The sequence below is a fragment of the Marasmius oreades genome, chromosome 6, assembly GCF_018924745.1.
Source record: "Marasmius oreades isolate 03SP1 chromosome 6, whole genome shotgun sequence".
In the NCBI taxonomy this organism is placed as follows: Eukaryota; Fungi; Basidiomycota; class Agaricomycetes; order Agaricales; family Marasmiaceae; genus Marasmius; species Marasmius oreades.
This window is the reverse complement of record NC_057328.1, coordinates 2,834,447-2,851,299: the sequence shown is the minus strand read 5'-3', so window position 1 is coordinate 2,851,299 and position 16,853 is coordinate 2,834,447. Positions and strand designations below refer to the sequence as shown.

General features: G+C 48.2%; 5 protein-coding genes across 5 annotated transcripts; 3 read left to right on the top strand and 2 right to left on the bottom strand.

The window, feature by feature from the left end:
- Window positions 1–24: 24 nt before the first annotated feature.
- E1B28_010393 (uncharacterized protein) lies at window positions 25–435 on the bottom strand (the record flags this gene model as incomplete). The annotated part of the gene is made up of 1 exon (XM_043155355.1): window positions 25–435. One exon carries the CDS (start codon window positions 433–435, stop codon window positions 25–27), a length of 411 nt encoding a protein of 136 aa, XP_043007821.1.
- A 133-nt stretch (window positions 436–568) lies between these two features.
- E1B28_010392 (uncharacterized protein) lies at window positions 569–1,867 on the bottom strand (the record flags this gene model as incomplete). The annotated part of the gene is made up of 2 exons (XM_043155354.1): window positions 569–1,081; window positions 1,667–1,867. The coding sequence occupies 2 exons, from the start codon at window positions 1,865–1,867 to the stop codon at window positions 569–571; spliced, it is 714 nt and encodes a 237-aa protein (XP_043007820.1).
- Window positions 1,868–8,521: 6,654 nt separating this feature from the next.
- E1B28_010391 (uncharacterized protein) lies at window positions 8,522–9,209 on the top strand (the record flags this gene model as incomplete). Its single annotated transcript, XM_043155353.1, has 4 exons — window positions 8,522–8,570; window positions 8,683–8,802; window positions 8,863–9,068; window positions 9,120–9,209. The coding sequence occupies 4 exons, from the start codon at window positions 8,522–8,524 to the stop codon at window positions 9,207–9,209; spliced, it is 465 nt and encodes a 154-aa protein (XP_043007819.1).
- A 761-nt stretch (window positions 9,210–9,970) lies between these two features.
- Window positions 9,971–11,843, top strand: E1B28_010390 (uncharacterized protein; the record flags this gene model as incomplete). The annotated part of the gene is made up of 6 exons (XM_043155352.1): window positions 9,971–10,042; window positions 10,095–10,231; window positions 10,298–10,445; window positions 10,510–10,671; window positions 10,719–10,808; window positions 10,869–11,843. 6 exons carry the CDS (start codon window positions 9,971–9,973, stop codon window positions 11,841–11,843), a joined length of 1,584 nt encoding a protein of 527 aa, XP_043007818.1.
- Window positions 11,844–13,846: 2,003 nt separating this feature from the next.
- On the top strand, window positions 13,847–16,192 carry E1B28_010389 (uncharacterized protein; the record flags this gene model as incomplete). Its single annotated transcript, XM_043155351.1, has 1 exon — window positions 13,847–16,192. One exon carries the CDS (start codon window positions 13,847–13,849, stop codon window positions 16,190–16,192), a length of 2,346 nt encoding a protein of 781 aa, XP_043007817.1.
- Between the last annotated feature and the right edge of the window lie 661 nt (window positions 16,193–16,853).

The following is a 16,853-nucleotide window of genomic DNA, read 5'->3' as shown; positions in this document are numbered from 1 at the left end:
ATAATGGGGGAGGATAAAAGCGTGCTATTTGGGCCACCATTTGGAGTGACTTCCATTGTAGGTGGTGGGAGATGTTCGCGATTCAGATATAATGATTTGACTTTGCGGAAGCACAGAAGACGACTGCTGCGGGTCACAAAGAGAGTGGTTTGTTCCAGGCGATCCGGAGGTGGAAACAGAAGTAGGAATTGAACCAGTAGATGATGAGGCTGTGCGAAACGAACTGAAGCTTGAAAGAGCGCTTGTGATACTCGGTAGACTAGAAATTGTGGATTTGGAGCTATTACTAGCAGCAATGGAAGCCGTAATGCTACCGGTGGTGTCAATGTCGTTTTGAACACCAGTACCGTTAGTAGGCCTCTGGATTCCTGAAATAGGAACGGGAGTTATACTGCCCTTTGGCGTGTTGCTCCGGCTGCTAACAGCCGAGTGCATAGAGCTAACTGTAATGTTGCCGTGACAATGACCTGGTGAGGCTTCCAAGTCCCTCTCGGGTACAGTTTCAGGAGAGGAGGGAATTGCGCTTCTGTGCTGACAGATCCCCTTGAACAGGATGTGTAGCGTTGTTTTATGATCGTAGGCTTCCCGCTTTCGCTTTGTATCGCATATCAAACTCCCATGAAACATGGAATATGCCGTGCCCTATGTCCTCCAGTTTCCTGGTCGCACTTGGCTGGTTGTTGACGTCAAACATCTTCCACCAAATGGCGTAAAGCCTTCTTACAGATTCATTCTTCAATTCTTGTTCTATGACCTGCTGTTGCGATGGTGGCGTTTCTGTGCTGTTATCGGCTGCCAGAATGAAGGTTTTGAACCCTTGGAGTCGATCGTTGCTCTTGATATTGCTATCTAATGCCCATAAGGCTTCACGGCAACTTGTTGAGGATATATTGGCATGGCAATCCGGAGGCGGAAGAAAATGAACTGGACTGGCGAGAGCGAACAATGGAGGCGACAGAAGAATCACACAAGACATTTTCTCAGGGAGAACGCCCTCAGATATTTCACCATCCTCGAGGTCAGCATCTTCCATAGCCTTGAGGCCCTGAGGCGGAGGTGGGGGGGGGAGGTGATTGGACTGCTAAAACCTGAAGAGTGCGCTAAGCCCTGTGCTTCTGCTACATGCCCAGAAGAAAACTCCGATCCGAGCTCAAAAGGGGCATCCCCAGTGTCCTGGTCATGACGAGTCACTCAATGTAGAGCCGCCACGGGGTTAGGTCTGACCGAAGCAGAATGATAGCAGGACGGCGGACGGGAAGGAGGTGATGAAGGTGTTGATATAGCTGTATCTAATCCAGAAGACAAGGAAGTAGCGAGGGTGTGCTGATGTAGGGAAGAAGATAACAGTACAGAGGCTATGTGCAAAGACCGGATTGAAGCTGAAGATGGAGGACGAGATACCCCGGTTCGAGAAGTACAAGAAGCTGGACTATTATTGATATCTGTGCGATATTTTGGTAAATTGGGTGGAGAAGGAGGTGCTCGAGCCGAAGAAGGGGTACTGTTGGTGTTGGAAGATGTTCTGCTGGACGAAAACGAGGATGTTTATACAAGGAATGATAGTGATGGAAGCCTTATGCAGGTCGATAGCGATACTGATTCTTCTCCGTTTCTGCAAAGCCAGTGTCAAATCCCGGGGGTCCATTACAAGGAAAAAACATCTCACCTGTTCCCTCCCACCATCGTCGTCACCGTCAGCAATGCTTGGCGTCACTGACATGGACTTCATCCTGTGCTTCCTCTTCCTGCCAACAATGGCAGGTAATTCTTCGATGGTATTCTTCCCTTTGCCCTTCTTGCGCCCACGCCCATTCGTTGGGACGGAGTCTTCAGAAACTGGCGTACCCCCGACCAGATGCCTCCACATCGTGAAGGAGTTTATTTGCTGCATGCCGGTTCTTTCTATCGTATTTCTGCTTGGACAGTTGGTCGTCACCACCCTCGAGGGCCTGTGCAGCATCATTTTAAACCACTTCTTCAAATGGAGGTTTCAACAGAAGCACATACCATGGCCCAAGTATCATTATCAAGCCCATCATTGTAGCTCACTACATTCCTCTTTCTCTGTCTACATCCCTCGATGACTTCCTCCCCTCTGTCCATTGCGCTGAATGGCTCGTCAATCCGGTGGTACTCTGGCAACTCTTCAAGTTGAATAAGTGATGGAGGTGGCTTCCCCCTGTTCCCAGCTGCCCGCCATCTCTCCAGCGCATCACATTCCCTCTACATCAATCTTCCTGAACACTTCAGACTCTTCGTGCGCAGCAGCATAGTAATCAATCTTTCTCTCCTTATCCTCATCAGCTATGACCTCCAGCTTTGGAAGTGGACCGTCCATCAATTGGTGGTGTATTTGTATTACACCTCCTTCATTCTATTGTGCAACGACAGCCTGGGCCCAAGAGGAGTCCAAGTACGTATCAGTTTGTCGGAGAAGATGTGCCATGCAAGCGTCCTTCACGGTGTTGACTTTGAACTTCATATAGAGTCTTCATGCCGGACATTCTGGAGGATACCTTTGACTCCTTCAAATGCTCCTTCAATATCCTTTCAATCCTCTTCTGCTCCTCCTTCACCGCATGGGCATGGGAATCTCCCGCAACAAACGGTGTTGAGATGTAGAACAAGTGTTCGAAGACGAGGAACAAGAATACTTTGGGTAGACGTCCGCGAAGGAATCTTGAGAGCACGTATAACCATGTCTGAGATATTGACAAGGTCGAGGGGAGTTGTCAGACCAAGTTCGAGTGTGTGGACATGATTGAAACAATCCGCGCTGAGAAGTCAGACTAACGCTCTGTTGTCCATAACTGATCTCTGTATAGCTAACTGCTCGATGGTACGCTGAGATCGCTGTATGAACAAGAGAAGAGAGGATGGGGGAATCTAATCCACAGGTAAGACGTAACGTCTGCAACAATGGAAGAGTAAGCCAATCCAGGAGTAGATCAATTCTATTTCAATATGACAGTGGCTCAAGACTAGAGTATGGAGATGTGAAAGTGCAGGGGATTTGCTGGAAACGAGGACCCCATCACTCGGAATACTCGTCTCCAGAGAACAATATTCGAGATTCTTCATCTGACTGAGAGCCACAAAGTGATCATCAAGACCAGCAAACCACTGAGTATCATTGTGAACGGCATAGTGAGTGATTTAGGCCCACGGGAACCGGACGGACAGGTCAGAAAGACCTTCAATGTACCCGGTGATTGTCAACCTACAAAGCTTCGGTGTGCCGAAGAAGGTATCGAATACAGATTTGTTAGATCTAGCGCGTGTCCAACCGACTCGGTCGGGGTAGAGGAAATGAACGTGAAGGTCGGTAAGATACGGAAACATCCCTTTGTAATGGGAAAGTTCCTGTAGGCTTTCTGCGTCCACTTGAATCGTGGCTTTACTCCATTGGAATGACCTCGAGCAAAGAGTGAGGAGCAGCCTCCCATTAGAGGAGCGTGGAGTGTTGGAACTCGAGGATCGTAGTCCACAATATGTGACGGTGAGCTGTTGGTCTCGAGATCATTGTAGCTGGATCAACAACAATACATCCAACGATTGATGATACTCCCACAACAGGTTGTCGTACCTCCAATCCGGGTCGACCACGGTCCAAAGCTGGGGTAATGACAAAGCCAAAAACCTCCATTTACAACAAATTTGCCCCAGTATCCACAGCACCTTTCAAGTGTCAAGGGAACCCGGATATCGTTGGCAGTCGGCACCGTCCTTCCTTTGAAGCTCTTCAACATCCATGTCGACGCAAATGCGGAATACATATACCAAAACTTCATCCGGAAGACGTCGGATAGGATGAATGAGTGGTTTGTATGCCTCCAGCCACTCTCTCAACTTCTCCTGCTCTTTCCTTGGATTCTCCATGCTAGCCTGCAAGCGCAAAATCTGACTTTTAATAGAAGAGATTCCTTGTGATAAGTTCTGGCATTCCTTGCTGACATTGTCAAATTCTATGGGTGGAAGTGATTGGTTGGTTTTGGAAAACGTCTCAAGCGTAGATGGTGATAGAACGTCAAGGAAGGCGGTTGTAGCCGCAACTGGAATACTGCAGTATAGGCATTCGTATACTTTTGACTCGTTCATTTCCGCTGAATGGAAAAAAGCTGATGAGGGTCTCAACGATGGTCAAAGAGTAATATGACTCACCTAGCCTGCAAATATATGTATTCCTCCACTTTCACTTCAATTGAAGCATCTTGAGGGCAGAATGTTGGATCGGAGGCATGAAGCAGAGGCAAAGTTATATGGACAAAATGCGGTATATCCGAGGGCGACAGTTATCGTGAGAAAGTCTGGCTATATTGATCTTTGCCAAACTCCTTTTCTGCCATCCCGATCTGTGTGTCCGACAATGTGTTCTCCACCCTCTCATCACTCATTCAACATCCAATGATTGTTCATTGATGTGTATTGCATCTCTGTACAAGCTACAATACGGCCAGTGAATGTTCTACTCATTACAGGACAAAATCAGAGCCATGCGTTATCGTTGTGCTAAAATAAGTAGAAGCCACCGTTAGAATATATCAGGAAGCAAATCAGAGTTCAGGTGAGTACGCACCTTTAATCAATCTCTTCCTGCTCTAATACCTCGTTCTCTATCTCATTGTATCCCTGGAGTGCCGCAATTTTGAGGCCTGGTTTTTCCGACATGAACCAGCGGTTGGTTTCGGTGCCATCTTGAAATGAGTGCTTGTAACGTGGATCAGGGGCCATGATAACAACAGAATGTATACTTTTAGCTTCAATAACATGAACATCAATGTCTCGAAAGTGTTCCATTGTGATGTAAGTTTGGTTTGATGCCGCAAGAAGACCAGAATGGGGTGCGCCAAACAAAGAGACAATTGCAAGATATCGAGAGTGGCCGGCAACACAATCTGCAAAATAAAAATGCACTTCTCCGATGTGTACCGCACCGTTAAGCAGGAACTCCAAATGATTTCAGCATGTCAGGAATGAGTTTATGGTAACTGTAACGTACTTTAACGTGCCGAGATGTTCGAATATGATTAAGATGCTTCTTTTCTTCTTTCCAACGTGAACAAGCGGTTTGACCATTTGGAAGTCGGAGTTTTGCCCAACGAACCACTTTACACCATGAAGTCAGATCTGTTTGCAATACGCCAGCTTGCTGACCCCAGTATGTCCTCCATGCACCGTATTCCTTCTCCGTAAGGACCCGGGCGGTACGGTCCTTGGCTCGCAGAAGTATAAAACCATCACCAATATCAATTGCACCACGAGGAAGCGTATTCTCTGGCGGTTCAAGATTAGGTATCAGTGCTTTCAGCACATTCACTTGGCATCGACGAACGCCACGCTGCTCAAGATTTGCATATGGACTGGAATGATTCTTTACTTCTTCCCCAAGGTTCCCTATCGTGCGTTCGATAACCCACTGAGAGAAAATAATGAAGGGGCCAAGGCGAGCAGTTTTGGAGGGAATATGAGAGATGCTGTGAATGGAGGGGCGGACAAAATGAATCCTATCAGGACAGCGTCGTACATAGAGATCTTCAAACTCGTTTGAGAATTCCATAAGTAGTTGCGATGCCTCCTTCAACTCCTGGATGGCAATTTCTTCCTGCATCATGAGACGGATACCTCTAACAAGCTTGCAGTAATGCCTCCACACATCATCTGGCAAAACTCCATAGAATAGGCAGGGTCCAAGACCAAAAAAGTATATGAGGAACTCCCAGGCTTTGTATCCACTGTTAATTTTCTCCGCAGGATTCCTTGGAGGGCGATCAAATGACCCAGGAATATATGGAGTGCATAATGCAACCGACCTGCCATGCTCTTTCCAAACCTGTCCTTTCAACGTCGCCCAATGCCACAACTTACGATCATCTCCGCCTTTGGTATCGCAATCCATGGTTCCCCGCCAGAGGGAAATCATCAAATCTGGAATGTTCAGGCATGGTAGATGCATGATATCGCCGGGAAAACATCTTGGGACAGGAATTGAATGCGCTTTATCGAGACCACTGAAGATAGATGGTTTTGAAATTCCAGTTTCCAGACGATTGCGTTCATATTCCGTTCTATTCCGAGATGCAGATACTAGCTTCAGATTGTCGTTGTACCGACGGACACATTCCTCCGGTGTGAAGCTTTTTAAAAGGGTGGACAAGTCGACATCAGGATGATCGCAGCCCTGAACGTTGTAATTGGATGGTTTAAATCGCACAGGATAGTACATCGGTGCTCCTGGCTTGTGTCTGCCTTTGAGTGGACAGTAGTAACGACAATGAACCTTTCCATGATGTCCAACGCATCCGCTGAGAGATGCCATACAAGGTCCATCAGCGCATGCTAGTGCAAAAAATGGGTTTATGACTGTGGCAACATTGAGGTATGCATCCCAAATTTTGAGACCCTCTTTCTGAAGCGCAGAAAGGTGATAAAGAGCACTGAAGATAAAACTGTCAACATGTTTAAGCTTGTTGGGACCCCCAATAAATCCACCAGGGAGAACATGTTTTTTCTTGTACCGCAACTCGGGGGCATAATCGTAGATTATCCAGATATAAATCCAGCAATCAGAGGCCTTGTTCCGATAAAGCTGGGCGCCATCAATTGACAGAACAACTACCATGTCCTCCTCTTTGATCTGCTCATTCAAACACGCTTCCAAATAGTTGTTACCATCGAAAAAGTCCCGAAAGGGAGCAGATCGTTCTGGCTCCGTTTCATCGGCCTCCACTTCAAGTTCATGTTCTAGTTCCCCGACGAGCTGCTCTGTATACTGACGACGGTAATGAAGCTTTTTTGCATTGTCTTTGTTACGCCATAGAGCCTGAAGCTGAGGTCCAAGTGGTATCCAAGTGAACTGTCTCCGGGGCTTGTTATCTGATCCATAGCGTAGCTGATGGCAGTATTCACAAGCTTGAAGGTTGTGAAATGGCCCTGTAAAGGCCATGCATGAATTAATGCACATATCTCGACAAACAGGTGAAACACCGCTCAGATCTGCGATGCGCTTTTTGACCTGATGATAAGATAACATGCCGCTATCCGGATAGCATTTGAGAATACTTTTCCGAACATCGTTATAGGTCTTCTCAGATGCATTTGACACAGCTAAAAACACCTCTATAGAAAGCCGCTCATCACTGTTGTCAATGAGAAGAGATGTGGCAGGAGGATTCCGCAGCCGATGAATGAAATCATCAGGGAGAGGTTCGATATCGGCTTCTGGGCCATTGAGAGATGCTTCAGATAGCATGGCAATGAATTGGTTGGCTGTCTGGATCTCTTTAACGTTGGATTCAACAGGTGGTGGTGGGGTGTAATCTGTTTCTATCTGGCAGGGCGCAGGCTGTCTAAGATCAAAGAGTGGATCATTTTCCTGTTCAATTTCATCCAGATTACCCCGATCGGGTGGATCGGCGTCTTCCTCAATAATGTGCTCAGTTGAAGGGGATTCAACATGGGTGGAATCAAGTACAGGATCGGGTGCCAGATTAGTGGTAGAATTCCCAACAGCATCATCAATCTGTATGTTCTAGATATTAACCACAAGTTTATAAGTTAGCACAGATAACAAACACACAGGTACATCAAACGAGGGTCTATCCTCCGGCATCGCAAATTGAGTTTCGGGCATGGAATTATCTTTGTCAAAGCACAAGTTGGAGCTACCACCCTCGGAACATAGGCCATCCACAACCGTGACGGCGGAATGGTGGATAATAGGAGACTTGGAGGAGGGAGCCTGTCCAGTAGAAACAGGGTTGAAAGAAGTAAAACCTGTAAAATTTGGATTGGATGGAATTCCTTTGAATGTCGTTGCAAGTGTACGTCTTTCCTCTTCCTTCTTTGCATGTCTACTCTTCTGGTTCCACGTAACCCATTGCCCTGTCCCATTTGGTCCACCACAGAATTCTGAACATTTGCAGAGTGTGGATTTGCCGGGAGGCGGAATTGAAATCTGACAGTGACTTGACATACCGACAATAGGTGAGACTAGCGTTGATTGAGTGGTTCAACTTGGCTACAACGTGCAGAAGTCATTTTGTATGTGAATGGGCGGCTATAGACAGTCATACTGTTACATATGCATCAAGGTCGCGATGCCGGGCGAATATGCTCACACGAAATCAACTCCGTGTCGATGTGATACGTACAGAAAGCACAGCATTTTGAGCGCAATTATCGAGCACTAGGTACAAATAGTTCATGTGCCATAATTATTAGTGCCGAATACGTGTTAATCCCGCAGAATATTGTCGATTTTCACTGGGGATGAGGGCTCTACCGGGATTATCAGGGGTCCTCGCGTGGACCGGTAACCGTTCTCTGTGACGATGACAAGCCATGTACTTGGAGACCGGTAAAACGGAGTTTAAATATGATCGAGAAACCGCCCGGTCCGACCTTATCCGTTCCCAATAAGGCGACTGCCATATTGGGAGAGAGCGCTTGGAGAGGTTGGATCAGTTATCCATACGATTATTCTGTTTCTTTTGACCATTGTACCCTGTATATAGCTCTATTAATGCAATTAACACTCCAACACACCTCAAACTCCCCCAGTCTACCCCTTGGTGAACTGATGACTCCCATTCAACAGCCAAATCAGGGGTATATTGGGAAAGGATAAACTGAATAGTGTCTAAAAAGAGCAGAGGGATTAGGTTTACTCATAAAACTGTATAGTGCTGTCTACTCCATCTGGATTTCCAGGATACATTCAGGAAGTCGAAGTAAACGCGAGTTGCGCTGCGTTGCCTGCGCGTTTGCGCTGTCTCCGAATATGGCAGTCACCATATTGGGAAGGTATGGCGCAGTTTCTCGATGATAAACCTCCCTCAGCCAAATTTAAACTCCGTTTTACAGGCCTATATGTACATGCGTGTCATCGTCACAGAGAGGTCGGTTACAGGCCTAGTTGGCGCGGGGTAGCCACGCACAAGCACGTATGGCAGTACCTCCATCCCAAATTCGACCTCAAGCTCCAACCCGAATATGGTGAGGCGGATATAGCCGTCGATAACGTTCAAGAAGGATTCATTGTGTCCGAGGTCAAGTGGAAGTCTCGTTTGGTGAGTCCTCTTTGGATGTATAATCTGCGCATTTGATAAGAGCTATCGAAGGCTATCACGATTCCTCGGGCAAAAATACGAAGCTACTGTTTCCCGTCCCACCCTATAAGGGCCCAGGTCAAGAACAAAAACGCGCCATGAAGACCGCAACGCTCTCCGGCTCGCTCCTATCGCCATGGAATAAGTGTTGCCGACCAACAGATGGCTTGACGATCGTGTAACATTAGTCCTCGATGTCTTCGCGATTACGGTTTGTTATCGTCACCTCTCGAGGGAGATGGCGCATTATCGTATGTCCTCGCCAAACGCCGCAATAATTCGGCTGAGCCTTATATGCTACCAGTCAATGATTCGCCGCCGGGGTTTGGAACTGACAGAACCGGAACAGTCATTGAAGCAACTCGAACGTTCGTGGGCTTCTGCACCCTTCTACATTCCATTCTTCCAAGACAGCGGGATCATGACCGATAGTCAAACTTCTTCCGCCGTGACATTTATGTGTTGGAGAGATGGATGGTGGTGAATGCGAGGATTCTAAACAAGAATTTACCTCTCGTCAATGCAAGATTTCGAGCAATACCAGAAACGATCTTCAAAGCGGCGACAAGGTAGCACGCGTTCTGTAATCCATACATCTTCGTTCCGAAATGATGTCTCATGCCACGCCACAGACCGTATACATATTTGTACTGTCGAGCCCTTGTTACTCTAGTCTTCTATTCCCTCGAGCTATTTGATTTCCAGCGCGCACGCTCTGCCGCAATGCTACCCCCGTCATGTGCCTGATGTCAAGTCGACAGCACCTTCCCCTTATCGTCTCATACATAAACTCGCGAGAAGCTTCTCACAACGATTCCCCCCCACACCCGAGCCTGCCACTTCCCCTGACCTTTCGATGAGAAATGTCCGATGGGCTTTCTCTCCTCACGACTCTCGTTTCACTTGGTTTAAAACTTCAGCAAGCAATTGAGAAGGTAACGCTACTCTGCTACGACACCGTGCATGAAACTCACGAGACTTCCCTAGGTCAAGGGAAATAAAGAGGCCCATCGTGTCCTAGTCCATCGCATCAATACCTCGCTACAACTACTAAATAGCGAGTATCCCAAAATCTCCAGCAAAACCAGTCCCTCGCTCTTACGTTCCATTAAGAAGTTGAAATCGTGAGCGTATCTCGATTAGTCGTCGAATTAATAGGCAAATTGATCGAATTACGCACTGCCGTCTAGTGATCTCGAGTATGGCTTGGAGAGCTGTTATAAGCCGGCAGTTCGACCAACGCTATCGAATATGAAGAGTTGGTTCAACAAGGATTCTATCGAAGCCGCTCTTATCGTGGTAGAGAAGCAGATAGCAGCATGTTTTCAGGAGTTCACGGTGAGCGACTCCTGTTGTTGGTCCACTACTACGGCTTTAATTGTACATAACTGAAACTCACCAGGCACTGAGTATCTTGCGTACTGAGCGTAAACTGGGCGACCACAACCTCGAGGTCAACTGCAAACTAGACGAGCTGTTGAGAAGGACGCCTAGACCTAAACCTACGACATCACCTCTGCCTACGGGAAGGCTGATTCCTAAGACCCATAAGCGGGTGCCGTCAGTATGTTAAGCTCATAGCTCACTAGTATACACCTTGACGCTCCTCAGGCTGCGCGCTCCGAGAGGTCGGATGCGTCGTTTGCAAGCTCTATTTCTATCCACAAGTCTCATTCGTCGGATCGTGTCTATGCAAGCCCAGTATGTACGCAAGCTGTGAACCTTGAAACGTTGGTTGTACTCACAGAATGGCCTGTTCAGCATGGTTCGCCTGTTAGGATCACCTTCCCTCCAAGAATATCCCCTTCATCCAGCACATCGAGTGCGACCTCGACAAACACTCATGTTGGTTCTACGCAAGCCCAGCCTTCCTTACTTTCTTTACAAAAACAAGCGGATCACCTGGACTCTGAATATAGAAGACTTCGATCCCTTAATTTCCCATCTGCAGCCGTGATCGCAGCCCGTAAAGCGGTAGCTATTCGACGTATCGTATGGTCGATGGAACGGAGTGCCGCGAATACTGCCGATCTTGCCAGATCACTGACTTATGTGGGACGGAGTCTTCGAAATCTCTACTGTCCGGACCCACACATAGGAACTTCACCACGACATCATGAAGAGATTTTGACGGTGTTGACGGAATGTGTGCGTCTGTACAAGGATGCCTTTAGGGCTGATAGCACGTTCAGGTTGGATTTGGCGATGGCGTTGTACAATCTATCTGTGCGCCACGCTGATACATGGACGAAAAAGGCGGCCACACGGTCTGTTGGGAGTAATCTCAACCTCAACAAGGGAGTTCTTGGTATCAAAGATATGACGGTCGGTACGAGCCTCGCGGCGGCGTTAGATGCTGCGAACGAAGCTGTCCATCATTTCGAGATTCTCGAGAACGAAGAGCCTGAACTCTATGGCACAGAGCTGGCAAATGCCCTCCTCAACCTATCTTTCATCTTGACAGACTTGGGGAGGAACGACAGAGCTCTGGGAACGGCGAGGAGAGCGGTTGCTCTTTGTTATCAGTATGTCGAGAGTCTAGAGCATTCTGCCACGTTGAGTTCCGTCTCGGGACAGAACGAGGAACGGATGAAACGCGACCAGATACTTCACAAGGCCTTGATGCGGGTATCCTGGTGTTTGGAATATTTAGGCAGGAGAGAGGAATCAGCAGAAGCGATTTTTGAAGCGAATTCTGTATTGAAGAATCAGAATGCCCTTATCGGTGCTTCATGACCCGAACGGACAGTTTTTTATTCTGTATTTACAGAACGCCTTTCACTGGCACGAACGGATTCATGAATATCTAATCAACTTGAACAAATTCAATGTACCGTTTCGTTACCTCTTGCTACATAGAGAGATAATCTGAGGTTTACTCAAGGGATATACCACTTCATATTACTAAGAACTGCCCGGATCTCTACCAAAGCTGTTGGACTAGGTGGGGGAAAGCGGGAGGCGGGGTTCAGTCGACTCAGGTATACGTCAGCTGCCGACATCCGCCTGGTTGTAAGGTCTTCAGAACATGACCTCGCTTCTCACCAAAAGGCGCCTGAAACGTTTACGATCGGCCTCCCACTAAACCCTACCAACCTCATCCACGGTTCATCGATTCTCTTTTCTAACATTGTCCCCACCTATCAATTTCTCAAACCCTATAAGTCTTTGATGAATACCGCCTCTCGCCAACGTGACATCACTGAGATGCACGGCGTGCTTTCAAGCTCAATTAATGTCGGATTGCTGTTCATTGTCGTCGATCAGGATGGGCTGCATGAATGGCGCCGCTGAGGTCGCGAGCTGCAAGTTTGTTTTATGTAAGTTGTAACTGCTTTCTGCTCAAGATTGTTGTAACCAACGAACATGCTTGAGCAAATATACCATCACATTCAACCTATCCACCAACTATATTCCTCCGACCCTTCTCAACTACCGACGCAGAAGAAGTGGCCTGGGATGCAATGATTTGAACGTTATCATCTGAGACATCAAACGGAGGTCGGGGCCCTGCGGTGGCTGGGGCGATTTGTCTTTTCGCGATGGTTGAGAAGGGAGATACATGATTTAGGGCAATGGGAGTGAGGATGTGGGAATGGTGCCGAGGGTTGTTGAGGTTGAAGAACGGCTTCACGGTGAGGATCCGAGTGGTTTGAAAGGACGGATCAGTGTCGTTCCATTGCAATGTTTGGGGTTCTTCAACAGTCAACCAAAAGGATATCGAAAAGGATGGCATTGACTGAGGCTTGGACGAGCTTCGAATGGGCGAGGTATGTGCCTCCCATAATACTTCCAAGCCACGTCTCACAATTTGAATTTACTGGACAAGACATCTCTGAGGCGAGTGCAGGCTCTTACACATGTATTTTTCTGTGACTACCATCGACTTCTATGCTAGCGATGGCTTAATATCAGATCCTTCCTGAAGTAGCTTGAGATTTGGTGTGCCTCATCACCGTCTCAGGTCTTTTCTCCTTCTCTCCGACGTGATGGCAAAGGATAAACCTAGACCAGCAGATGTTCTCCTGGTCCGGTTCGCCTTCAGAGTCAGAGAGAGCTACCCACAAGCTACCCGCCCCACCGTCATCGTCGAGGCCGATTTCACAAGTGGCTGGCTGTACAAGGGTTGATGGCTGGTGGCATTGTATTACTTGCCCCATTCAATATTCAAATATCCATCCTCCCAAATGTAGCCTTTCCGTTGCCTGATGGTGTTCGAACCTTAGCCTGAGCTGGTTTCTAAGGAGCTTCCAGTCGATTCGCTTCACAGCTGTGATACCTCGACACACCTCTTCAACCATTTGCTTCCATTTAATCGCTCCAAAACTACAGTTTTGTGCTTGGAGTAATCTTGACTGCTCTAACAGAAATTAGAAGGTCAAATAGAACACCTGGACCCATCCCCGAACAATTCGGAACATCTGGTTACTCGGAACAATGGAAGATGAAAGTTGACGTGAGTCCTTGAATCCTCCGCTTCGCTTTCAGTTCTAACTCGCTTCAAAGTATTAGATCAATAGACCTGGCGTCTGCCCAACTCTGGACAGTACTTAGAACTTGAGCATTTCAGACTTCTTTGGCCACTTTCGCGAATCCTTCCATTCCATCCTGACATTGTTGGAAGCTACACAGAGGCCTGAGAATCTCTCCGAAGGATTTTCGATATAAGAAGTGCATCCTGAACCTTCTACTGCTCATTGAACCCCGGTCTGTGACCTGTCTTTGAAAAGATCACAATAATGTCGACCCTTGCTCAGGCTGATTTGCGCATTGCATCCAAGAGGGCGGGCTACGACAACAACAAGCCGCTTGGCGAGTCGGAAACAATTGTCCTGTACATCTACAACGCTGGTCCTGCCTTAGCGTCAGCTCCTGAGGTCAAGGCCGGTTTCTCGTACTCGATGGACTACGAAGCCGTCACGAAAACGCTCCGTGCAGTGGGGGGACTGATTACGCCTCAGCCATCTTGGATTATCGAAGATGGTACTCTTGATTGGAAGGATCTACCCCCTCCGTTGAGCCAATTCAAAGACTGGGATATGGTGACCACCCTTCCCGACGTTCCAGCCGGGATGCTCATGGAACTCAGCCTTTCATTCCCTATGTTTCGCCAGAAAGCCTACGCTGACTACCCTCTGACCGCATCCGTTGAGTCTAAGACCCCGGATCCACGCAAGGAGAATAATACCACCACATACGTGATAACCCCCAACCATCACGACGATGGTTCAAACTATTGGAACACCCCAGGTGACCTCAAAAACCTCGACAGTCTAGCCGTCGAACCAATGTTCCAAGTCGATTTGAGGGTCGCTTCGGCCCGAGCTTGTTACAATAACAATCTCCCCTTCAAGGAAGTCGAGACGCTGACGTTTTTCGTTTTTAACGATGGACCGACAACAGCACACAAGCCTGTGCTGACCGCGGGCTACACGACTTCGATGGACTACTCCAATATTACATGTAGCCTCGAAGAAGCGTGGATACCTGACGGGACCGACCCCTCCGAATCTCTCTCTGACACCGACTCTCCCTTACAGTGGCAACCCCTCAATGGTATCCGCTACCATATTGATGGTTGGAACGTCATCTGCAATCTCCCGAGAATCCCACCTACCACTTTATACCGAGTCAAGATTTCTTTCCCGATGAATCGTACGTTCACGTACAACGACTATACTGCCACCGCATCGGTTTCATCTGAAGCTGAAGAACTCAATCCCCACAACAATTCAACGACCTATGTGATCACACCCACTGACCATAGCAAGGCTGGAGATGCTTACTGGCAAGCTAAAGGGAATATTAAACAGCTTGATGGACCCTCTGTCCCGTCAGGAAGTCGAGCGTGCTTGACAGGCTGGCTCCCAGAGACACCTGTCATTGTCAATAATGGTCGAAAGCGTAAGCAGGCCACTTTGGCACATTTGGCACATCTCGATAAGGACATTTGGCAGGTTTATGGCTATGACCTCCAGACCAAGTCCGTACTGCCGAAGAAAGTGGCTGGGACTGAAACCCGAACTTCTTCAGAGGCCATCACAGTGACATTCTCACCGGATGGCAAGAATGTACTGACCTACACTGCACATCCTGACACGCTGGTCTATCTCAGCCCTTTCAGCCACGGAATTGGGTGGAATAAAGTCAGTCTGGGATACTGGATTCCAGTGAGGATGCTTTGGGCGGGGGCAATGATCAGAGGCATGCGTTCCGACGGCAGAGTAACTCCATCCGCCTACGTGGTGAATGTAGAAGATGCTGTCGGGCAAAATTTCAAAAGCGTCGAGCCAAAAATGGTCAGTGCGAGTCATAGCTATGTTGTCGGTACGTTGGGTGAAGGAGGCATACTCACTCACAACCCGAAAGACGGCCAGCGTTGTGGACCAGCCAACGTCCCTGCCATCCTGGCAACTATCTCTCGTGCTGCGAACAACCTAGTTGCGACAACTACTCCTCCACCTGGTATTCCTCCTCCAAGACACGGTTATGACCTCCGTTATCGACGTCCGGCAGACCCCCCTACCCCTCCCCCGGCCAGAAGATCTGCCCCTCCCGTCCTGCCGATGGATGTTCCCCGCCGCGACGAAGATGGGAACTGGTTGATCTATCTCTACGAGGAAGACACGCCGGGTGCAGTCGAGAACGCCCGTCACGCGGTCGAGTCAGGGAGACCTGCGATTTTGACCTACGACCCGAATGGCACGCCGCAGCGACGACGGGAATCGACGGGACAGGTTCAGTCGCAGAGCGAACTCCTTGATCTCACGAGACGCGAGCGCTCGGGACGCACTGGCACTCTCGGCCAATTGGACCGTGATGAGTATCCACCAGCTATCGCAGCTGAGGGTGGTGCTGGTGCGATGGTCACCTATATCGAAGCAGGCGATAACCGTAGGGCAGGCTCCTTGATGGGACAACAGTTCATGGCCTATAGGCAGCAGCAGCCAGATGGTCAGCCTGGACTCCAGCGTGGAGATACTTTTCGATTTGTCATTATCAACGAGAACATGTCCGAGCTGGAGTATCTTGGAGATTCTGTCCCCCTCGAAGAGACACAAATCGAACGCCCCCCAACCGATTGAACGCCAGAATCCTGGAAAGGGAGCTTTCTGTGATACTGACTGATCAAGTAGTCACCAAGTTTCTCACAATGTTTGTAGTAGCACTACTCTTCCCTTTCACACTAGAAATATTCGAGATAAAAGTCTATAAAGTTTCTCTTCACTCTCTCCTCTGACATTTAAAATAACTGATAGATACATGATGAGTGAGTCTCATTATTTACGCAAATGGCTGTAAGAACTGCCCGGATCTCTACTAAAGCTGTTGGACTAGCTCAGGTATGCCAGCTGCCGACACCGCCCCGAGCCGTCCAATAAGCCTGCTGGGCATACAAAAAGGAGCATGCTACAATGTCCTATTCAATCCTATAAGGAAACTGAGGATGCCGTCCTGCCGGCTATGACAATCTATTAGCCTGCGACCATCCTATAAGGAAACTGGGGCCCCGTCCTATATGCCTTCTGGATATAAAAACGGGGGCCGCCTTATGGTTCTAAGGTTCTAAGGTCCTCAGAAAAGCTCTATAACTCAGACGAGAATATGCACCACAAAATATCGCAAAAGCTTACATTTTAATAACCTCCACAACATTGGGTGGGTTCGTCACCAGAGAAGTAATCTGCAGCTCTTCCCCCTACCTACGAAGTGGAAACTGCGGGTCCAGGGACGACACCACAACCT